At 41.1% G+C, this 24981-nt stretch overlaps 1 protein-coding gene across 1 annotated transcript in view; it reads right to left on the bottom strand.

The window, feature by feature from the left end:
- Positions 1 to 24981, bottom strand: part of CDC45 (cell division cycle 45) — a 43817-nt gene that overhangs the window by 14632 nt on the left and 4204 nt on the right. Inside the window, exons 2-13 of the mRNA XM_075828729.1 lie at positions 24480 to 24617; positions 24236 to 24382; positions 23554 to 23612; positions 20279 to 20327; positions 17304 to 17365; positions 14413 to 14463; positions 11790 to 11909; positions 10546 to 10677; positions 10070 to 10168; positions 6961 to 7122; positions 2338 to 2476; positions 717 to 800 (exon numbers count right to left, since the gene is read on the bottom strand). Of these exons, the coding sequence (XP_075684844.1) occupies positions 717 to 800; positions 2338 to 2476; positions 6961 to 7122; positions 10070 to 10168; positions 10546 to 10677; positions 11790 to 11909; positions 14413 to 14463; positions 17304 to 17365; positions 20279 to 20327; positions 23554 to 23612; positions 24236 to 24382; positions 24480 to 24617 (1242 nt within the window). The remainder of the gene's footprint in view (positions 1 to 716; positions 801 to 2337; positions 2477 to 6960; positions 7123 to 10069; positions 10169 to 10545; positions 10678 to 11789; positions 11910 to 14412; positions 14464 to 17303; positions 17366 to 20278; positions 20328 to 23553; positions 23613 to 24235; positions 24383 to 24479; positions 24618 to 24981) is intronic.

Below are 24981 nucleotides of genomic sequence, written 5' to 3'. Positions count from 1 at the left end.
GTCTATTCACACTCCCGACACTTCGGTAAAGTTTGTGTGGGACTTACTCACACAGCACAGCGTGCTTTCATTCACAGCGAGATCACGTTGTGCTGTGATTAAGTCCCACACAAACTTTACCAAAGCGTCGGGAGTGTGAATAGACATCGCTTCCTGGCTGGGGGTGAGGTCTAGTCACTTCAGTAAAGTTAATGTGGGTGTATGTGACCGCACAGCGTAATCTTGCGAGATGTGCGGAGTACAAATGGACATGAATGGAGAGAAGCGTATGACGCTCATTGGTCAGAGTCATGCACTTTTCTTTACAACGCCCACTTGATCAAAAGGTAAAAACACGTCCAGTTGTCTATTAAAAAAAAGTCATTCGCTTAAATCTAAAATTGCTCATAACTATCATAAATTATCATTTTTCAAAATAAAAAACTGTTATCTACATTACAGTGCCGATCACATTATGTAGGAGATAGGGCACTTATAATCTGGTGACAGAGCCTCTTTAAAGTATTAAGCCACAGAGACAAAAGTATCTCAGTGTGTTACATAGGGTCAAATCAAACCAGACCAAAAAATAAGAAAAATGCATTTTAGCATTCTTGTCAAATGTTGTATTCCATGTCCTTTATTCAGCACCATTTTGGACAGTATTGCGCTATTTAAAAACCATAAAGCAGTATTTTTTTTTCTTATGTTTGATGAAATATCAGATGTATACTCACAGAACAGACAAAAGATTTCAGCAAGTATTTACAGAGCATACTCAAGGACACAGGTTTGGAAAACATCTTGACATCTGGAGTTCCCTAGAGATAAAATAAGCTTGGGTTAAAGAGAAATTCATTCTATACCACAACCTCACTTTAAATCAAGTGCTCATATTGCTCCCAGGTGTATGTATCTGGATATAAAAAAAAAACAAAAAAAATAAAACAACTCAGTACAAGATACATTTCAGCAAATTGATCAGATGAATAGTGAGATTTAACCCCTTCCTTCTACATCCAATTTTCAGTTTTATTTTTCCTCACGGTCTTCTAAAAGCCTTAACTATTTTTTCATCGACATGTCCCGCAAAAAAAAAAACAAGCCCTCAAACAGGCTGAGTTGTAGTTTTTCATGGCACCATTTAACGTACTGGGAAACGGAAACATTTTTGTGGGGTGAAATGGGCAAAAACACCACGATTCCACCATTGCTTTTTGGGTTACATTTTTACAGCATTCATGTGGTGAAAACTAGGTTGTTAAATTTATTCTACAGGTTGATACAAGTTTTTTTTCTAGGTTTTCCTACTTTCACAAAGAAAAACCATGTTAAAAAATAAATGTCGCCACATTCGGAGAGACATAACTTTATTATTCTGTCAATTGAGCGATGTGAAGGCTTATTTGTTTGCAGGATGATCTGTAGTTTTTATTGCCATTTTGCAGTACATGCTGCTCAAAAGAATGAAATTAAAAAGTTTCAAGATGACCAAAAAAACGCAATTCTGAAGAAAGAGCGAGAGAACACACACACACTTAGATAGATATATATATATATATATATATCTATCTATCTATCTATCCCCCCCCCCCTAGGGTACTTGAACCAGCGATCGTTCCACCACTTGAATGATATACTGCAATACTAGTGTATTGCAGTATATCACTAAACTGACAGTCTCCTATGAAGCAGTACAAAGATGGCAGACCTGGGGGCTTTCATTACACCACCATGCTGCCATAACAACCATCGGCACCTTTCAATAGTGTTGCAGGGGGGCCAATGGCACGTCGGAGGGGGGACGGCCCTCTCTAACCGACCGTTCCATGCCATGGTCGCTATTGACTGCCGCATCTAAGAGGTTAAAACGGGCGTAATCAAAGTCATCTTTTGATTCCGTCCGCTGCAGTGATTTGTCGGCTGTAACACACGGCCGACACACGCTCCATACAACTCCTTAACACCGGTCACCTACGTGATAATGCATTAAGGGGTTAAATACTGTAATATTTAACAGTAACAGTGTTTTTCTAAAGAGGCAAAAAAAAAAAAAAATGCTCACAAAACAAAAAACCTATAGAGGTCTTTCGGAAAAAGGACACCACTAAATGCTGGGAAAAACTCCAAAACCAGCCTTGCTGCGATTCTGATAAAACATGAAACTAAAAAACAAAAACACAAAACTGTTTTTTTTAGGTGGCTTTTTATTTTTTAGAGCGTTATATATTTCCCCATTGATTAAAGCTAACCTGTGGCCGCAGCGTTTAATGCCGCAAAAAACGCAAGAGAAATGCCAGAAATGATTTATAAGCACTCTAAAGACACAGCGCATGGTGCTGGAAGACTCATACCAACCTCCATAAGGTAGCAGTACAGGAAAGGTCCCTGGGATAGAATAAGATTAGTGCATATGCAGCTAGCTACAGTCTGTTGAATGGCGCGCAACAGCTTCTTCGAGAGATCTAGGCCATGGTGCAGTTTATCGAGGTTGCTCCTATAAAATATGAAGATAAAAAAAGTAAAAGCTCTTGGGGTCAAATGATAAATGTTAACATTTTAGAAATATCCAAATACTGAAAAATATTTCTTCATTGTGCACTTGTCACAAAAACAAAGGATTTAGGGCTTATTTCATACAAACGTGATACGTCTGTGCAACGCGCGTGATTTTCACGCGCCTCGCACAGACCTATGTTAGTCTATGGGCAGGTTCAGACTGTCAGTGATTTACACGCAGCGTCTCCGCTGCGTAAGACTCACAACATGTCCGTTGGTTGGTCGTTTTTCGCGCATCACGCGCCCATTGAAGTCAATGGGTGCGTGAAAATCACGCGCAGCACACGGAAGCACTTCCCTGTGACGCGCGTGATTCGCGCAACAGCAGTCAAAAGTATGAATGAAAACAGAAAAGCACCACGTGCTTTTCGGTTTAGAAACATAGAGTGTTATAATGATGACGGCTGCGCGAAAATCACGCAGCCACGCATCATACGCTGACACACGGAGCCGTTATGTACCTTTTGCGCGCGCAAAACGCACACGCTCGTGTGAATCCGACCTAAGGGAGTTGGACTTCGAATAAAATAGACAAACCCCACACAAACTATAAGTACGACCATGTGAATCCAGCCTTGTGGACAGGAAGCAGAGTGGTGGTAAATGGCATACACTTAAAAGAAAAAGGAGTGGGTCACCACATGGGGCAATCCTGGTTTAGATATTTCTTGGCGATATCTAAAAGACTATTTTAAAGTTGGCAGGAAACCTTGTAGTTTAGGGAGTCCTAATTTTATACACTTTCTGGCTTTATACGTGTAGTAAAATAGGCCACAGCATACACAGGGTTAAAAGGAGGAAACATTTTTATGATTTATGCTCCCGTTTGTTAAAACCATATTTGCTTACTTTGCAGAATCTTCACCAAAATTCAGCAACACCGTGCAATTAAAAATTTCGCAATGTGTGATTGAGAATAAAATAGAAAACAGTCAACCTTTTAGTCAACAGTCAAGCATTTTACTATGTAGCTTATGCAAGAGTTTGGACAAGCTGCACAACCAATAGCCAAAACCACATATGAAATTGCATTTTTTTTTTTTTTTTTTTTTTTTAAAAGGTGTTTTTCGGCTTAGCAAAAAAAAAAAAAACGAAAAAAAACCTTGAATCCATTGTACATGTCTATATTGTTCTCCATGGCGTTCAGAGTTGAAACGCCATGTCTGCCTCCTGTTGGGAACTGTTGTTAACTCGCCCATTTAGTAAGTATGGCCTGTTTTTGTATATTAGTATGTCCCATTTTTTGGTTACTTGCTTCAATATAGGGAACGAAAGTCCTAGTGTAGGCACTCGCAAGACAGTGAGGACCCTTGATGTGGGTTGCGAGCGTGCGTATTTTGGCCCATACATCTACTAATACCTCAGGTTTATCACGAATACTTCTTTCAGGAGGCGGCCAGGTCTCGTAATGCTGGGAAGCAAGAGTGTGCGATTGTTTGGTGTGGCGCGAAGGGCCAGCCCACCTGATACTATGGGCGTGACCAATAGGCTACGATCCAGAAAGATACGCTACACCGTGCAACCGACACATTGTTTGCAGATTTGGTTGTGTGCAGTTGATCACACCGAGCAGCCACTCCCCTCAAGACTAGTGGGAGTGGATATCACTAGCATATTCTACCTGTATACCAGAGCACCCCCCCCCCCCCCCCTGTAGCATTGGTGGTTTGTCTGCCTCCTGTTGGGAACTGGTGTTAACCTGCCTATTTGGTAAGTACGGCCTGTTTTTGTGTTTTTTTTTTGTATATTAGTATGTCCCATTTTCTTGGTGCAAATTTTCATTTGTTCCACTCTCGACCAGGTCGTTTCCACACTCGAAAAACATTCGTACTTCCTGTAGTGAGGCAGTCCAGGAGCAGAGCGTGCACCACTCTAAACTACAACGCCCATGAGAGTTTGCGTCATATCTTTCTAGCTAACTCCCACCCTCACTATTTCATCACCCCTTTAGGTTACACTCGCTCCCATCCTCAGTATCCTTCTCCCCATCCAGTACTTTCCCTGCCTACCTGCCAAATGCAAATCTCTAGTCATCCTCTACTCCTTTAATGCATTTTCCCTGCCTACCTTTTCTCCTTAGTCTAGTTTTTCAGTTTTGCATTAAATAATATTGAACAGGAAAAGAACTGTGGTCACGTGATGCAGCGACGAGTGGCAACTTAGTGCGGTAGGAGGATGCAAGAGTGGGGAGCGAATCGAATCAACAGCATGAATGCGCGCAAAGCCCATCACAGTGATGTTTGCCTTCATGTGTGGACAAGGAGAGGGGAAGAGTTGGATCACCGAATAGCGTGTCGACACAGACGCTTTCAGAGTACATGAAGTACGCAGGGTTAGGGCGGAGAGGATACTAGAAACCATAGAGGATGGAGAAATTTCTACAGGAGTTTTATTAGGAAGGTATGTATCTCTAGATGAACTGCCAAAATGTCAGTATGTTTCTTTAAACCGGAAAATACCTTTAATAAAGTATTCTAAAAATAGACAAATCCATGATTTAGGCCAGGATCACAAACACCGTTTTGATACAGTTTTTGTCTAAGCTCTTTAAACCAAATACAGAAGAGGAGACAAAAGAAATTCGATGCATCAAACTTTTCTTTATACCTTTCCTTCCTTTTGGATCTACTTCTGGCTTTGGCTCGAAAAAAAGAAAAATACACCAAAAAACAAAACAAAAACAAACCAAAAAAAACCACAACAAAAACAAACGGATTCAAAACAGTGTGTGAGATCCGGACCATAGCCCCTTAACAACCAGGCCATTTGGCACGTTAATGACCAAGGATTCATCTTTTTGTTTTTTCACTGTTGCATTCTAAGAGTCTTGACTTTTTTTTATTCCCTCAACATAGCCGTATAAGGTCTTGTTTTTTGCAGGACGAGTAGTATTTTTCAAATTGCACCATTTTTGGGTGCATGTAATAGATCGATTCATTTTAATTAACTTCATTTTAGCAAAGAATTGAAAATAAACAGCTATTCCAGAATTGTTTTTAGGTTATAAAATTTATGCCGTTCACTATGCGGCATAAATAACGTGTTACCTTTATTCTATAGGTCGGCACGATTACGGGGATACCAAATATGTAAAGGTTTTAGGTTTTCATACGTAAATTTACTTGTTTTTGCATCACCGCATTCCAAGAGCCGTAATTTTTTTATTTTGACGAGCGTATACTTAGTATACCAAAGCATTATTGCTGGTCAGTGTAAAACGGACAGGCAATCTATTAAGCCATGCCTCTGGCGCCGATGGGGTGACAGAGGAGCTCCCTCCCTCTGTCAAACACATTGGATGCTGCGGTCGCTATTGACCGTGACATCTAATGGGTTAAACTGCCGGAATCTGAGCGCGCTTAGATTCCGGCAGGAGCCAGGCGGTGTATAACAGCCGTGCTCGAGCCGCTGATCGCGTGGGTACACTGGCAGTACCCACCCGATCAAAGCGACTGATATATCCATCGCTACGCGGGGAACCAACACCTGCTTGCGACGGATATATATGCCGCTCGTCATTAAGGGGTTAAAATGAGTCACAAACCCAAAAGATGCCATCACCAGGTTATATGCATACATACTGTGTAAATAATTTGACAAAACTACATTGATTTCCATATCATAATCAGTAGTACTGAAGTGCAAAAAGTGGGTAACATAGTTGCATGTAATTTCATAAAATAAAGTAAAGGTATGTTTACACCGGCACATTTTGGCCGATGCAAAGATATAGCTCGTTGATCAGCGCTTGTTTGCTGCTTTCACAAGGAGCTGTGTATGGGGACGATCGCTCGTCCCCATACATTTGCATCATGTCGGCAGTGTATCTCCGTTTACACAGGGATATGCGCTGCAGACAACGATAATATTTTGCACTTTAAAACGATACTATGAGCTGATGAACGAGCGTTTGCTCGTTCGTCTGCTCATCGCTGCCTTATTTACACAGGACAATTATCGGGAACGAGCGTATTTTAAACACTCGTTTGCACGATAATCGGCCAGTGTAAAAGGGCCTTTACAGACCCACAATGAATAGACCACCTGGACTGCTTTACATTGTAAGGCTACATTCAGACGAGCGTCGGCAACCTCGGATGCGAAAAACTGAAGTTTTTCACATCCAAGGTGCAACCGTGCGGGACGCGTTGTCACGGATCCCCATAGACTAGAGGAGGGATGAGTGACACGCGGTAAAGTAGGACATGTCCTATTTTTTTCACTGACCCTTCACATGCTCCGTTGGAACAGTTGTGTGCACGGCCCCATTGAAATACATGAGTCCGTGTGACGGCCGTTGTTTTAACAGCCGTCACATGGTCGTGATACATGCTCGTCTAAATGAGCCCCAAGATGATCAACGCACGGTGCGGTCTTCCCCTTTTGTATGAATGGGGATAATAATATGAAAACATTATCTACCTGGACAAGCTGTCTAAAGCCTTGATAAAGTTATCAGTCCCATTCTCATCTTTCTCTGGGTTTTCCAAGAGAGCGATTACAGCAAACACAATGTCACTGGCCAGAAACTTATTCTTGAAACCAAACTGCACACTAAAGGTCTGCACCCGGATGTCTTTCATCCTGTCAAAGTAAAAAAAATGAAAAAAATCGGTAAACTTAGGAAACATGAAAAAGGAAAGATACTACTATAGATGTGAGCAAACAAGCTAAAATAGGGACTGTAGTTAAAATTAATTGGAATGCAATGGAAAAAAAAAATATATGTAACCAGTTAGCCTGTGTCACCTCCTCATGGACTTCCATGGAATAAACTACCATTTAAAAAAAAACAAAGACAACCTCATTTACCTTGTGCTATTACAATTGCAGTGGTGGTCTGTGTAAGGCATCTCCATTTCTTCTTGCTGGAATGTTTTAGTCAATAGTGTAGTCAATTTCTCATTTGCGATAGTTTAGGGGAATGCGATTTGCTAAATTCTTCATGTGTACCTACAGTAATAGCGACACCTACAGGCTAAATATTGAACTCACAATTCTAAGAGTTGAAGAACTGACTTTGAATAAGGAAATCTGGGTATTGATGCCTTTTGATCCCAAATTCCTTTTTTTGTTTGTCCTAAACTAGTAGAAATAAATATTCATTTAGGTCAGTTTCGCACATACTTTTTTTTCCCCACGTTTTTGTTTGGTCAAAAACACTATAGCCAGATGTTCGTTTAAAACATAGTAAAATATGAAAAACCCTACAAACTTAGGGTCAGTGGTGCACTTATCCAAACTAAGTATACTCTGGGGATGGTGTTTTTTTTTGCATTTTACTCCATAGGTCTCTCTCTAGAATGGTTAAAAATGCCCGGAAAAAACACTTATACAAATTGTCACAAATGAAAAAACTAGCAACAAAAATAAAAGTTAAAAAAAATAAAAATAAATGTGAAGGAAGCCTAGAGAGGTTCTGTGTTGCTTGAATGGAGTTCAGTTGAAGCCGGCTTGTCCTTGTAGACACCAGCATAGACATGACTGAAGCACGCATTACTGCTCCCTTCTACCTGCATTCTCCAGCTGTTCTCAGCAACACAACGTTAGACAATATTTCACTTACAAAAAAAAAAAGCCTAACACCTTTCCTTTTAAGTGTTTTAAGTTACGGGCATATTTTAATATGTTCCCTAATGTTACTTTTTTATTTTTGTGGGGGCAGCCATCTTTATTAGCATCTGTGTATATGTCTCTGGCACACAAACGGCATAGGAAAGTAGGGACGGGAGCAGATCCCATCTCATATGCTGGAGCCGTTCTAGCTGTGAAGTGCGCACATTCTGTGGCAGGCGAAGTTCACAGGGACAAACAATGACCCTCGTTTCTAGGGAAAAGACCCATTTTGAAGTCTATGGGGCTCCCGTAATTACGGGAGCGTTGCTAGGCGACGTCAGGGGATAGTCACTGTCCAGGGTGTTGAAAGAGTTAACTGATCGGCAGTAACTCTTTCAGCACCCGGGACAGTGACTACCGCTGGAGTTAATAGTATTAAAAGTTAACTTACCCAGAACTCTTTTTCTTCTTCCACCAGTCCGGCCTCCCGGGATGACGTTTCATCCAATATGACCGCTGCAGCCAATCACAGGCTGCAGCGGTCACATGGACTGCCGCATCATCCAGGGAGCTCGGACTGGATGTCAGAAGAGGGACGCGTCACCAAGACGACGGCCAGGGCACGTATAAACTTTTTTTTACTTTCAAACACTGGGAATCTCTGCCCAATAGAGAGAAGGGGCTGCCGATTAGTGCAGAGAAAACGGGTCCGTAAATACGGGTGGAATACGAGTGACCAAGGACCCGTATTTACGCCAGTATTAACGGACAGGAAAAAATAAGTTAGTGTGCTTGGGCACCAAGTCATAGATTCGTTGGACTATTTTGATGACCTAGGTTTAGGTTTTGTTTTTTTAAATGGTAGAGGAAAAAAATAAATTAAAAAAATAATTCTGTGGGAGTCTATTTCAATAAATAAAGATTCTTAGGTCGGTTTCTTTTATACTTTATTACCGACTTAGTAATGGCCGTTGTCTCATTGACAGCATCCATTACTAAGGTGGGCTTCGTGTTAAGCCCCATGCACGCGACCGTATTATTTCCCCCTCCCGTAAATACTGGCCATAAACACAGGTCCTTTGTCACATGTTTTTAACCCGTATTTACAGACCCGTGCCCGTAAACACGGGTCAGTTGTCATCCGTATTCCACCCGTATTTACAGACCCGTAAAAAAGGGACGTCATTTTTTCGGCTTTTCTTTATTCAAACTTTGCAAAGAAAAAGCGATTAAAAAAAAAATGTATTTGTTTTGAGTCACCACATTCTCAGCCGTAACTATTTTTTCGTCGATTGAGCGGCGAGGGCTTATTTTTTGCGAGATCAGCTGCAGTTTTTATTGGTACCATTTTTTTTTTATAACTTGAGAGTTTTTGAACTTTTAATATTTTTACACTCCTGAAAAATTGATATAACTTAATTGACACTTTGATGTTTGGCATTTTTACAGGCTTCTAAGCCCAGCCGAACAGAAGAGGAAGACACGGCGGCCTTCATTAGGTACCCAGGCTGCCATGACAGCAATCTGCGCCCCACGATTGCGTCGCGGGGGCCGATAGTCTGTTGGAGCTGGCCGCCCCTCCTTTTAACGGTTTAAACGCTTCAGTCTCTCGACTGCGGCATTTAACTAGTTAAACGGCCATGAATAGAGCAATCTCTGTTCCTGGCTGTTAGAGCAGGGTGTCAGCTGTGATACACAGCTGACACCTGCAGTGTATGGAGCCGGCTCAGCGTGTAAGCCCGCTCCAAACGTCACCCCCACCCCATGATGTAGTTTGGTCATGCGGCAGGAAAGGGTTAACTACAGGCCTTTACATTTGCACCATCCTTTTTTAATCACCCTGTATATTTTAAGGGTGAATCTGACAGCAAGTGTTTAATTCCCATCAAATGAATTTCATTTGCTGTCCCGATGCCTGACAAGTGTTAACATTTATACAGGATACCAAAAAAACGAATACAATTATTCCATTTACCCAAATTTGTTGGCAGATTCTTCAATCATTTCCCGGAGATTTTCTTTTAAAGAAATGTCCATTGAGTTAAACTTCTGCTTCACTTGTTTCAAAGGAAGCCTGGGAAGACAGTAGATATGTTACCTTTAAGAGGACAATGAAATTATTAACAGGGGCTACAAATGGATTCCAAGCAAACAATTCTTGGGTGAAAGCTGGTAAGCGCAAATAGTAAAACACTCTTTAATGCCATTACCAAGTCTACAAAACTTAGAGACATGTAAAAATATCAAGTAACAAAGTTAAATAGCTGAATTGATCATTTACCGGTATTATAAGGTGCCAACTTACTAGAAGAAAATACACAATAATTTCAGGAGGACAAAATCTTGCATTTTTTTTTGGGAACACAATAGTCTCTCTTTGACAGAAATATGAATTTATTTAAGAGTTAACTCAAGTACCTATAGTGTGGATGATGAAGTACGGTCACTCACCCCATGTCTGCTAAGAGTTCTTGAAGTTTTTTTTGGCCCTGCACAGACCAGAGTTTGAGACTGGAGGACGTATAACATGAATTACAGATGCTTTCAAATAATGACCAGTGCTGGTATAAAGAAAGGCGCACACTGACATCCCACCGTTAAAGAAAACGGATTGATCAGGAGTGACAAAACAAGCAGTTTGCAATCAGAACAACATCAAAATAAGTATCTGACAAAACACATCCGATATATGTCACAATTTCACAACATTCCTTCAGGATGCAAGGTTTTGAAAAGAAAGAAAAAAAACATGAAAAGCTTATTTTAATTCAGTTCCAAGATGAATCTACCTGTAATGAAGAAAGTGCAGTAATCACATGACACTTATGTCAAAACGAGTCTCCAGTCCTTTTCAGGAATATAAATATATTAAAAACAAAAACAAACAAACCACAACCTTAGAGGGTAACTAAACGTTCAAACTTCAGACATGTTATAATGACATGTCAGAAGTTTTGATTGGTGGAGGTCCGAACACTGAGACCCCACCTATCGCTAAAACAAAGCGGTAGAAGTGTTCGTGTGAGCGCTCAGCAGCTTTGTTTCTGTTCGGCATTTTCCGGAAATCAATCGAGTGGCGTACAGGCTCAATAGAAAGTCTATGAGCCTGTACACTGCTACATCGGCTTTTTCCGGAAAGCCATATAGAAACGAAGCGGCTCAGCTTTGTTTTAGCAATTGGTGGGGGTCTCCGTGCTTGGACCAGAAGTTTGTTGAAAAAAGGTCATTTCGGTTTCAGCAAATAATTTATATTCGTTGCATAATAAAGTGTTACAACTTCACAATATAGGTTTCTATATTATTACCTCGCAGTTTAATATCTGTTTGCTACCAATAGGAACATTTTTTATTTATTTTTTACCCCCAGGGGATACAAATCTGTCCTGGTCACGTGACCTGCCCCCACCCACTAATCACAGAAATACCACTTTCACTAGTGACTACAGCAGGACCACCCCCCACACCCTTCATCATATTCTTCTACAACTTACCCAGTAGTCATGCATTCCCCCCCCCCAGTCAGGTCAAAAAAGACCCCCTGTTGCCGGCTGCTTATGTAGCTTCCACTTTTTTTCATCAGCCTCTGCTAACAGGGATTGATGTAGGAGTGGCAGACAGTACAGTAATGGAGTACTCTTTTCCCGGTAGGAGCAGTGTTATACCCCCCCCCCCCCACCCCCATTTAGAAAGGATACTCATACTCAAAGGCAATCCTCATGCAGTCAATGGACAGGGAATTCTCTTCATCCTCATTACGGTGATTGTGTCTAGAAACATGGCGCTGGAGAGTACCCACATCCGTGACATATTTCATCCTGTAAAAAGAATTCACATTTTCTCAAATTTTAAGAAACATATTGGTTACTGGTAAAATATTCTTCCATCAGTTTATGCTTGGTTTGGCAAAAATGGCATATTAAATGTGAGCTAATGTTTTTTTTTGTTAGGCGTTTTTTTTTTTATGCAGTGTTGATGCCGGTCGCAGCATGTTCTAGGTGTGGTGTTTTTTCTAGAATTTTGCAGATGCAGTTTTGAGGTTTTAGGCCTCATGCACATGACCGTATTTTTTCCCACCCGTAAATACTGGCGTAAATACGGGTCCGGTGTCACGTATTCCACCCGTTTTGCACCAGTATTTACGAACCCGTGCCCGTAAATATGGGTCCGGTGTCACCCGTAATCCACCCGTATTTACGGGCACGTTTTTGGCGGCAAAATAGCACTGCACTAATCGGCAGCCCCTTCTCTCTAGCAGTGCAGGATAGAGAGAAGGGACAGCCTTTTCTGTAATAAAAGTTAAAGAAATTCATACTTACCCGGCCGTTGTCTTGGTGACGCGTCCCTCTCTTCACATCCAGCCCGACATCCCTGGATGACGCGGCAGTCCATGTGACCGCTGCAGCCTGTGATTGACCTGTGATTGGCTGCAGCGGTCACATGACCTGAAACGTCATCCAGGACGTCGGGCCGGATGTCGAGAGGGACGCGTCACCAAGGCAACGGGCGGGAGACCGGACTGGAGAAAGCAGGAAGTTGTCGGTAAGTATGAAAGTCTTTTATTTTTATTTTTTACAGGTTTATACTGATCGGTAGTCACTGTCCAGGGTGCTGAAAGAGTTACTGCCGATCAGTTAACTCTTTCAGCTCCCTGGACAGTGACTATTTACCGACGTCGCTTAGCAACGCTGCCGTAATGACGGGTGCACACATGTAGCCACCCGTTATTACGAGAGCTCCATAGACTTCTATGGACTGTCCGTGCCGTTATTACGGCCTGAAATAGGACATGTTCTATCTTTTTCAACGGCACGGGCACCTTCCCGTGAGAAAACGGGAAGGCACCCGTCGCCAATAGAAGTCTATGAGCCCGTTATTACGGGTCGTAATTACGACCCGTAATAACGGGAGTTTTTACGGTCGTGTGCATGAGGCCTTAGTTTTGCTCTGCTCACCATTTTTTTCCCTGTCGTAATGGGTTTTGATTTTTTTCTTTTCAAAATACATAGCAAAGATAGCATAGTTTACAATACTATTCTTGCAATCCGAAACATCGGAATCCTAATGGTTAATATGAGTGAGTGGGCTCTTTTTAAAAAGGGATCCAACATTCTGGTAATCGCTCCAGTGCCTTAAAGAGGCTCTGTCACCAGATTTTGCAGCCCCTATCTGCTATTGCAGCAGATAGGCGCTGCAATGTAGATTACAGCAACGTTTTTATTTTTAAAAAACGAGCATTTTTGGCCAAGTTATGACCATTTTTGTAGTTATGCAAATGAGGCTTGCAAAAGTCCAAGTGGGTGTGTTTAAAAGTAAAAGTCCAACTGGGCGTGTATTATGTGCGTACATCGGGGCATTTTTACTTCTTTTACTAGCTGGCCGTTCTGACGAGAAGTATCATCCACTTCTCTTCACAACGCCCAGCTTCTGGCAGTGCAGACACAGCCGTGTTCTCGAGAGATCACGCTGTGTCGTCACTCACAGGTCCTGCATCGTGTCAGACGAGCGAGGACACCGGCACCAGAGGCTACAGATGATTCTGCAGCAGCATCGGCGTTTGCAGGTAAGTCGATGTAGCTACTTACCTGCAAACGCGGATGCTGCTGCAGAATCAACTGTAGCCTCTGGTGCCGATGTGTCCGACACGATGCAGGACCTGTGAGTGACGTCACAGATCTGCACTGTCACAAGCTGGGCGTTCTGAAGAGAAGAGGATGTTACTTCTCATGAGAGCGCCCAGCTAGTAAAAGTATTAAAAACGCCCCGATGTACGCACATAATACACACCCACTTGGACTTTTACTTTTAAACACGCCCACTTGGACTTTTGCAAGCCTCATTTGCATAAATACAAAAATGGTCATAACTTGGCCAAAAATGCTCGTTTTTTAAAAATAAAAACGTTACTGTAATCTACATTGCAGCGCCTATCTGCTGCAATAGCAGATAGGGGTTGCAAAATCTGGTGACAGAGCCTCTTTAAGAACAGAAGTGATGATGCTACCTGCCTAAAGTGCACAAACATACCTTGAATATCAGATTTGCAGGCACTAAGATAGCTATATAAGCTGCAATGTGAGGGCTCCTCTAAGGGCCTCCCCAGAAACAGAGTATGATTCAAGAAAATGAACATGATATGAAATCACTTTAAAATGCTATGTAAAAGTAGTTCTTGTTTTGTTGTTTTAAAATAAAACAGGATCCAGATGTTATTGTTCACATTCAAAGTTATGGGAGGAAAAAAAAAAAAAAAAAGCTGCTTCAAACAGATTATATAATTTTAATGTTTTTTTATTTAAAGAGACAGAAATATAAACATACTGAGTAATTCGGTCTTGAACCCACTGGTCAGTCAGGCCAACAATAGCCCACCTATATAAAAAATAAATACAAAAGTATAAGAAAACAAGAAAACAAAAACCACAACCATGAAAACACATTCTCTAAACAAGTCAAATTTGTATTTCGCTTAACCCCTTAATGACCGGGCCATTTTGCACGTTAATGACCAAGGATTTTTTTTGTTTTTCACGGTCGAATTCCAAGAGTCGTAACTAAATTTATTCCGTCGACATAGCCGTATAAGGGCTTGTTTTTTGCGGGACGAGTTGTATTTTGTAATTGTACCATTTTTAGATGCTTATAACATATTAACTTTTATTAACTTTATTTTAGGAGAGAATTGAAAATAAGCAGCTATTCCAGCATTAATTTTCACGTTATAAATTTACGCCGTTTACTATGCAGCAGAAATAACATGTTAACTTTATTCTATGGGCCGGCACGATTACGGGGATACCAAATATGTAAGGGTTTTATATGTTTTTTCTACGTTTGCACAATAAAAACCCTTTTAGAAAAAAATTACTTGTTTTTGCATCGCCGCGTTCCAAGAGCCGTCATTTTTTTATTTTTCCGTCGATGTGGCCATACTTAGGCTTGATTTTTGCGGGACAATGTGTAGTTTTCATTAGTACAATTTTGGGGTACATGGGACTTATAGATTAACTTTTATTTTATTTTTTATGGGGGGAATGGGAGAAAAGAGAGAATTTTGCCGTTGTTTTTTGCGTTTTCTTTGGACGCTGTTCATCCGGCGGTTTAATATGTTAATTTTATTGGTCAAGTTGTTACGATCGCTGGGATACCATATATGTGTATGCGTGATTTTGTTTTGACCGTTTTACTAAATAAAACCACTTTTTGGGCCAAAAAAGTAGTTTTATTTGACTTTGACTAATTATTTTTTATTTTTTTTCACAAACTTTATTTAACTGTTTTACATTTTTCTTTTAGTCCCACCAGGGGACTTCACTATGCGATGTGCCGATCGCATATATAATGCTTTGGTATACTTAGTATACCAAAGCATTATTGCCTGTCAGTGTAAAACTGACAGGCAACCTGTTAGGTCATGCCTCCGGCATCGCCTAACAGGCAGATGCTGAAGACAGACCTGGGGGTCTTTGTTAGACCCCCGGCTGTCATGGAAACCCGACGGCGACCCGCGATTTGTTTGACAGCGGCATTTAATGGGTTAAACTGCCGGAATCGGAGCGTGCTTCGATTCCGGCAGTTGCAGCAGGAACCAGGCTGTGTATAACAGCCGTGCTCCTGCCGCTGATCGCGGGTGTACACTGTCAGTACCCGCGCGATCACAGGACGGATATATCCGTCCTCCTGCGCGAACTAGCAGCTGCTGAGGACGGATATATCCGTCCTGCGGCGTTAAGGAGTTAAGCATTAGATGGCTTGTAAATATTATCACAACCTGTCAATAATGCACAGCAAAGGTTTTAAAACTATGACCCATCAATAAACACAGAACACTTTAACTTAAGGAGGCTCTGTCACCAGATTACAGCGCTGATCACATCATGTACAAGATGGGGAAGTTATGTAGATTACAGCAGTGTTTTTTTTATTTAGAAAAACGATCATTTTTGACTGAGTTATGACAAATATTAGCTTTATGTTAATGAGTTTCTTAATGGACAACTGGGAATGTTTTACTTTTGACCAAGTGGGCGTTGTGGAGAAGAGTGTATGACGCTGACCAATCAGTGACCAATCAGCATCATACACTTCTCCCCATTCATTTACACTGCAGATAGCGATAGTTATATCGCTATGTGCAGCCACAAAAACTATAACGTTACTGCAGTGTCCGGACAATGAATATACATGACCTCCAGCCAGGATGTGATGTGTATTCAGAATCCTGACCACTTCTGTAGCGTCTCTGAGATCTCGCTGTAAATGACAGCTTACAGCGTAATCTCGCGAGACTACACCTGCTATGCTGTAACTCAGAGAAGTGGTCAGGATTCTGTATACACATCACGTCCTGGCTGGAGGTAATGTATATTCATGGTCAGGACACTGCAGTAACGTTATAGTGTGTTTATGTGGCTGCACATAGCTATATCGCTATCTGCAGTGTAAATGAATGGGGATAAGTGTATGACGCTGATTGGTTTCTTAATAGACAACTTGGCATGTTTTTACCAACTGGGTGTTGTACAGAGGAGTGTATGACGCTGACCAATCAGTGACTAATCAGCGTCATACACTTCTCATTGTTCCAGCCCAGCGTGATTGTGCAGTGAAAGAAGCTGGGCTGGAACAATGAGAAGTGTAGGACACTGATTAGTCACTGATTGGTCAGCCTCATACACTCCTCTTCACAACGCCCAGTTGGTAGAAAGTAAAAAAACACGCCCAGTTGTCTTATCTCATTAGCATAAATCTAAAATTGCTTATAACTTGCTAAAAAATGATAGTTTTTCAAAACAAAAACCACTGCTGTTATCTACATTACAGCGCCGATCAGATTATGTAGGAGAAAGTGCACTTATAATCTGGACAGAGCCTCTTTAAGCCATCAAATAAAAGGCAAGAGTCATCAACTGCATAATCCTAAAAGAAAACTTTTCAGCCAGCTTACATTAGTATAAATGCACTGAAATACTAGATTAATAGAACACTTGACTGGTATACTATTGTGCAAGGCAAAAGTGGAGGAGATGCCCAAGTGGAGATTTCCCAAGTGGAGGAAGTGCCCATATTAACGCATTAATTGTTCTTTCATTTTACAAAAGGGCTATAGAAAGAGGAGAGCTTAAACCTGACTTGATGAAAACTTTCTTTTGCAGTAGTTTTTATAAATCTCCCATGTCATAAAAACTCAAGCCACTTTGCTGTCCACTTACCATAACATGTCATTAGAATCCTTTGACATGATCCAGGACAATTCAAACATCATCATCGCAGACTAAAAAAAAAAAAAAAAAAAGTTAAATAAAAAAATTATTAAAAGTAAAAAATAAAATTACAGAAAAACAAACAAGACTGATGCAGTGGGTTTGTGAGGATTCTGATTATAATTGTAACATTTTGTTGTATTTTACACAAAAAAAAGTGGAGCAATGATTCCATTTAGTCAAGTTAAATTGAAAACATGTCCAGTCAACAATTACACGGGAGAGCTTCTACTATGAGTTTTTTTCTATAACGGTCCATTTACACGTTGCGGTTAAGCTGCAGTTAGAATCGCAATGAAAAAAAACAGTTTTTTGATGTAGAGCCCAAGGAAAAAGGCACGTTATGTAAATTGCAGTGAAGCTAATTTTCTCACCGGTGGCTGTATTTGTGAGTTATCCAATACCTTCTTGTCCTCAGCTGTGTCATGTGACCAGCATTAGGACTCCAACTACCACAGCGTCTCATGTGTGGACAGGAAGTCAGTTTCTCCATTCGTTCTTATAAGACTCTGAGCAGCAGCTGGGACCCCCACCGTTTTAAGAGAACGGGCACCCCGTACCCCTCGTTTGAACTGAGCGGGAGACCGCTCATGCGCACTGCAGCTCCATTCATTCTTTATGGGATCACTGAAGATAGCTGTTCAAACGAGGGGTACGGGACCCCGTTCTCAAACGGTGGGGGTTCCCATTTGTCGGGACACCCACCGATCAGCAAGTTACCTCGTACCCTACGGCTAAAGGGTAACTTGTTGTAACCAGATTACCCATTTAAAAAACACACACAAAGTTTAAATACAGTAAAATCCTCCCCAGAAAGTAAATAAAAAAAATAAATATAAATTTATTATTTTTTAAGTTGCCGCGTCCGAACCATTACATATAACATTTAACCCGTAGTGAACGCCATAATAAAAAAACAAAAAAAAACCCCTATATAAAATTTGGTTTTGCCGTAATCGTAGTGACACAATAAAATTAACATCCCGTGAACGGTGAAAGCCATAAAAACGAAACCCCATGTTTCCTATTCCACCCCACAAATAAATTTTTCCCAGTATCCCGCTACATTATAATGGTACAATAAATGGTGCTGCGAAAATCTATAACTTGTCCCGCAAAAAAACAAGCCGTCATACAGCTATAAATAGACGGGGGGGGGGGGGGGGGAAGTGTATGGCTTTTGGAAGGTGAGGAGGAGGAAACAAAAAAAACAAGCAGCAAAAATCCAAAAACATGGCTGCGGCAGGAAGGGGTTAAGCAGTTTAGAATTGCTCTGGATTTCCCATTGGGTTTCATTACAAAGAAAAAAGATGGAATAAAATCCCTGACCAAGCTGATCTTGTTGGAAGGGAATGATTGATGTTTTGAGTAGATGTACCTGAATCTCCGTATGGAACCCTTTTTTCCTAACTGAAGCCTTTTCGAAGATATTGTCAAGGCTAGAACCAAAAGTCTGTTACCCTCGTTTCTACCTTCTGTGCTATATATATATATATATATATATATATATATATAAAAAAAATCGCAAAGAAGAGCCATGTCAAACGGAAAGGATTGTTTCCACATTTTTGCCACGAGGGTGTCTATTCTACTTGTTTTGTTTTAAATTGCAGAAGCTTCATCTGCAAAGGGCTTTTTTTCTTTTAAATGAATGTGTAAAACACATTTTTTCATTATCAGGCCATTCTTTGTTAATTAACTTTTGACATTTTTGTGAAACGGGGGGGGGGGGGGGGGGTGCTCTTTATGGTATCCAATCCCTTAAACGTCTGGTCCTGAATAGATCTATAATGACCATGGTTTCTCGGATGTGAAGCAGGCTATAAGGTCTAAAAGATTAGGACATGACGCCAAGTTATCAAAGAGACTCAAATACAGAAACAAAGTCATTGAAATCTACCAGTATGGAAAGTGTTACAAAGCCATTGCTCAGGCTCTAGGACTTCAGTGAGATCAATTATGCACAAATTGAGAAAATTTGGAACAGTAGTGAACCTTCCCAGGAGTGGCTGGTCTACAAAAATTTCACCTAGAGCGCTTCAAAAAATGTATACAGGCAGAAAGACACTGGGCAAAACCGGTATTCATGGGAGAGTTGCAAAGCGCAATCCACTGATGACCAAGAACACAAAGGCTCATCTCGCACTTGCCAAAAAACTTCTAGATGATTCCCAAGACTTTTGTAGACTGACTAGAGGAACTTCTTGGAATACATGGGTCTTATTACATCCGGCGTAAAGCTAGCACCGCATACCACCATAAGATCATGACAGTCAAACATGTAGGTAGTAGTAGTTTGATGGTCTGGGGCTGCTTTACTTTTGCAGGATCTGAAAGACTGGTCATAAATAGACGGAACCATAAATTCTGCTCTCTATCAGAAAATCCTGGAGGAGAATGTCCACTAGTCAGTTCATGACCTAAAGCTCAAGGACAATGAACCAAAGCACACAAGCAAGTCCACCTCTGAAGGGCTCAAAAGAAACAAAATTTAAGGTTTCGGAGTGGCCAAGTCAAAGTCCTGACTTGAAACCTTAGGGATGCTCTGGCAAGACCTGAAATACGTAGTTCATGCTCAAAAACCTTCCAACGTAGCCAAATTAGAAAAAATAATGCAAAAAGCGGGACCAAATTCCTCCACAGCGACGTGAGAGACTCATCGCAAGTCATCACAAAGGTTTGATTGCAGTGGTTACTGCTAAGGGTGGCAATTACTTTTTCACTTGGGTGATATGGGTTTTGAATAAATCTTCATTCTCAAATGGAATGATCACTTGAAAGCTGCAGTTTGTGTTTACTCGTGTGGTCTTTATCTTATATTAAAACATTTAAAAGTAACAAAAATATAAGAAAATCGGCTGAGTGGTAAATACGGTTTCACAGTACTATGTATCTACCTGCTATAAAAACCATGCGTTACTTACAGATGTTCCATGGTATTCATACTGTTCATAGTCAAAAAGCATCTCCCTCCTGTAGGTTAGAGGTGATAATGTAAGACATACGTTCTGGTATTTTAAATATACTGTTTTATATATCTGAAAACATAATATAATTATAGGTTACAAAAAGTTAGAAAGCATGATCTACACTAGCCCTTCCACACTTCTGCAGCCATGTGACTGCTTTCCGGTGTAAACAGTATGTGTATCATATTTTACCCGTAATATCAATTTTTACTTGTGATATTATCCCAAATTATTTTGAGGTATCAGGAAGCTTCTTGTGGAATGATCCGGTCCGTTAGATCATAGATTGGGAGAGTGCCTGCTATCCTTCGGACATTCCTACCTAGACTACTAGAGCTCTTTAGATCTTTACTTGTAAACTTTCCCAGGTCTGCTCCGTTACACATCCAGGGCACCATTGATAGTTATTTGAGCTGGCTGCAGACCCAGAGCACGTATACAGACTATCGCTCTCTTATGTCTGGTGACCTGGTATACCAAATTATACTATTTAGCTGCACAATTCTCTCAAATCGCAGTATGGAATGATAACCCACATCAAACTAGACGGGACTTATTTGAATCCCTTTCTATCGTTCCTCACCACGAGCCCTGATGTGGGCTCTTTATCAGGGCAAACACCTAAGGCCTGTCAGTAATAAAGCGTTTCCCCTTTCCCTATATCTCTGGCATACTCAGACCATCTTAAACAGACGCCTAAACCTTCTTCACAGAACCCCTTTAACAACCCAGATTTCTCCCAAGGACAATGAACTTCTGCCTCTTAGTGGTGGTTAAAAAAAAAATAAAGTGTTTGCTCCTCCTGTAGACACTGAACTCATCAGTTTTAGCTTAGTGTCTGTAGGAGGCAGAACTTCCTATTCTATTTTTTTTCCTCTCTTCCAGGCGGGATATGGAGTCCACAGGTAGATTAGCATCCAAGTGGAAAGACGGAAGGGAAGAGCATAAATACAATCACACAAGTCCTCCCTCATCCAGTAAGACCAGGTGAAACAGAGCTGCCTAACGCATCGGTTGCGCGCGCGCGCGTAGCATCGGTTGCACGCGCGCGTAGCAGCGCTCACTGTGTCTGTAGTTTACTTCACTTTCATCATTCTAAGGGTATGTTCACACGCAGTGTTTTCAGACAATTTTCGGGCCGTAAAGGTCTCGAAAAACGGCTGAAAAATCAGAAGCAGAACGCCTACAAACATCTGCCCATTGGTTTCAATGGGAAATAGGGCGTTCTGTTCCGACGGGGCGTTTCTTACACGGCCGTTTTCCAAAAACGGTACGTAAAAAGACGCCCGCCAAAAAGAAGTGCATATCACTTCTTGGGACGTTTTTGGAGCAGTTTTTCATTGACTAGAAAAACAGCTCCAAAAACGGCCGTAAAAAAACGCGAGTTTGATTAAAAAATGGCTGAAAATCAGGAGTTGTTTTCCATTAGTTTAGTAAGCGTGTGAACATACCCTTAGCCTTTTGGTGTGTCCTATAGCTTCTGCCAGCTGCAGAATCACACCCAAAATGGCAGCCGGACACTGCTTAGCAATTTGAAGACACCTTTTCCTGGCTTGTAGGAGGGGGGGGGGGGATGAGATTCCCTCCCACATTTACAGCAGCTGTGAGTCAGGTTGCTTTGCCTTATTCCCCTTGCTGTAATTCTGAGAAGTGCTCCCTCTGGTGGCCAACATAGGAAAACATGTCAAATTATTATTTTGGAAGAAAAAAAAAAGTTAATTTGCGACATTCCCTTTAAGGCTGGGTTCACACGACCTATTTTCAGACGTAAACGAGGCGTATAATGCCTCGTTTTACATCTGAATATAGGGCTACAATACGTCGGCAAACATATGCACATTCATTTGAATGGGTTTGCCGACGTACTGTGCAGACGACCTGTCATTTACACGTCGTCGTTTGACAGCTGTCAAACGACGACGCGTAAATTGACTGCCTCGGCAAAGAAGTGCAGGACACTTCTTTGCTATGTAATTTGAGCCGTTCTTCATTGAAGTCAATGAAGAGCAGCTCAAGATTTACGAGCGTCAAAGACGCCTCGCATAATGCGAGGAGGAGCTTTTATGTCAGACGCAGCTGTTTTCTCCTGAAAACAGTCTGTCTTTTCAGACGTAAAAGCAAGCTAGCGTGTGCACATACCCTTAGGGTATGTGCACACGTAGTGACCAAAAACGTCTGAAAACACGGAGCTGTTTTCAAGGGAAAACAGCCCCTAATTTTCAGACGTTTTTTGAGCAACTCGCGTTTTTCGCTGCGTTTTTTACGGCCGTTTTCATTGGAGTCTGAGAAAACGGCTCCAAAAACGTCCAAAGAAGTGTCCTGCACTTCTTTCGACGAGGCTGTATTTTTACGCGTCGTCGTTTGACAGCTGTCAAACGACGACGCGTAAATGACAGGTTGTCTGCACAGTACGTCGGCAAACCCATTCAAATGAATGGGCAGATGTTTGCCGACGTATTGTAGCCCTATTTTCAGACGTAAAACGGAGGCATAATACGCCTCGTTTACGTCTGAAAATAGGTCGTGTGAACCCAGCCTTAGGGTTTATCTGCTTCTTGTACAGAGCAATTAACGGTGTCTGGAGGAAGGGTTTGCTGATAGGAGGAGCTAACACTTTTTACATGGTGTCCGCCTCCTAGTGGCAGCAGCTATACCCAAGGTCATCTGTCCCCACCATAGAATGTGACAAAAGGAGTTTTACGGTGGGAAACAAAAATTTAATTTCTCAATCATCAGGGAACCTTCCCCCTCCACAATTTAAAACTTAATGCCCAAAAATAAAAAAGGTACCATTTCTCAACTCTATTCTCAATTTATAAACTTGGGTTCTACAGACCTCCCTCCTATGCAGCAGCAGCATCTGAGAATGAAATTGGCCCTATTTCTGATAAACATTACTTGACAGCAATCGTGGGAGAATGCACACACCTGTTCACACTCTAACATTAAAGAAACATCCTACAAAATTTTAACCAGGTGGTATATAACCCGAGACTGGCTGACAAAAAGGTTTCCCTCTCAATCGAATTTATGCTTTTGCAGACCCAGGATTTGGTGCACGTCAAATATTTCTAAAAGACAGCCCAAACCAGAAACATTTTCTTTCTGCTGCAAGGTGCAACATTGATGTAAACTTGAAATCTGATTCAATCCTATTCCAGAAAACTATTCTAAAATTAGTCTATTAATAAAGAGTTACTAATTAAACATTAAATCGGGCCTTATCTTACCTATGCACCTCCCACTCTCTTCTCTGACGTCTTCTCTCAATTCTTCTTTCTACAGCTCCCTTAAAAAGGAAAACAAATATGCAAAAAAAAAAAAAAAAAAAAGATATAACAAGCAAGATCTAATCTATTGATGATAGATAGCTGATGATGAGATTATATATATATATATATATATATATCATGTCAAAAACATTTACACAGAGATAAGATATGTCACATTTGAATGATCTGTAAGAAACCACTTAAAAGGCCATGTAAACCTTCGAAAGGCTTTTTTTTATAAAAAGCTCAGTGATTGGTGCAAATAAATTGTTTTTATAAAAATACTTTTTGAGATACAGCTGCTCTGTATCCTGTATACAACTGAGCAACTGTATCATTCAGTAAATACTGTTCCGGTCATGTCCGTAGAACTGACTGGTTCAGACGTGATAGATTACAGGTGGATCCTGCGTGCGAGACACGCAGGATCCGCTGACCCTGAACCAGTCAGGTCAGTGGGACTGACGAATTCAGGTCACAGCGAACGATACATCTGCTCTGTATACATCATACAGAGCAGCTTTATCTCAAAAAGTAAAAATAATTTAATAAAAGCCATTTATAAAGTTGCACTAATCACACTGACTGACATTTAAAAAAACGCAAAAGGTTAGCCTTTTATTCTGCATAAAAATTGTACCTCATCAAAGCGCCTCCTCTTTCCAGAAGGCTCAGAGCCTTCACTTTCATTCCCAGAATCGTCTTCATTTTCTTCATCATCATCTCGGAAAATGTCATCATACGCAGGTATTTCCAGATCATCATCCTGTTTGATTAGTAACTTTATCTGTAAAGAAGATAAATTATTCATGGTGATCTCCTCAATGTAAAACAAAATCTTAAATTTTCTCTTTCTCCAATATATTCCAGCTCCCTAAACATACCTGGGTATCATTATATACATTTACTACATCTATTGGTCTGTGGGTGTCACAGATATAGAAGACCGTTTCTTCCTCTGGCTGCAGAGTCTCCAGCAGATCAACATTTGCGCCACAATTTAGGAGAACAAAATAACGAAACTGGAAAAACAAAAACAGTAAATTACTATAAAAGCCTTTTACAGCAACTGGTATTGCAAGTTTCCTAACAAGAACGTAATGACCAATATTAATCTCTTAACGCTCAGTGAAGTAATATTGTATCGCGCTGACCGCCCTGTTCAGCGACGGAATATTACGTCGCAGGGAAAATGCATCACCATTTTCCACCATCGCATGCATGAGCTGTGACAGCTACTGTTTCCGACAGTAGGCTATCACAGCTCAATACGCCGGGGAGAGAGAAAGAGAGAGAGAAAGGGAGAGAGAAAGGGAGAGAGAGAGAAAGAGAGAGAGAAAGAGAGAGAGAAAGGGAGAGAGAAAGGGAGAGAGAAAGGGAGAGAGA

The sequence above is a fragment of the Rhinoderma darwinii genome, chromosome 1 (genome assembly GCF_050947455.1).
Source record: "Rhinoderma darwinii isolate aRhiDar2 chromosome 1, aRhiDar2.hap1, whole genome shotgun sequence".
Classification (NCBI taxonomy): Eukaryota; Metazoa; Chordata; class Amphibia; order Anura; family Rhinodermatidae; genus Rhinoderma; species Rhinoderma darwinii.
This window is presented reverse-complemented; position numbering and strand designations above follow the sequence as displayed.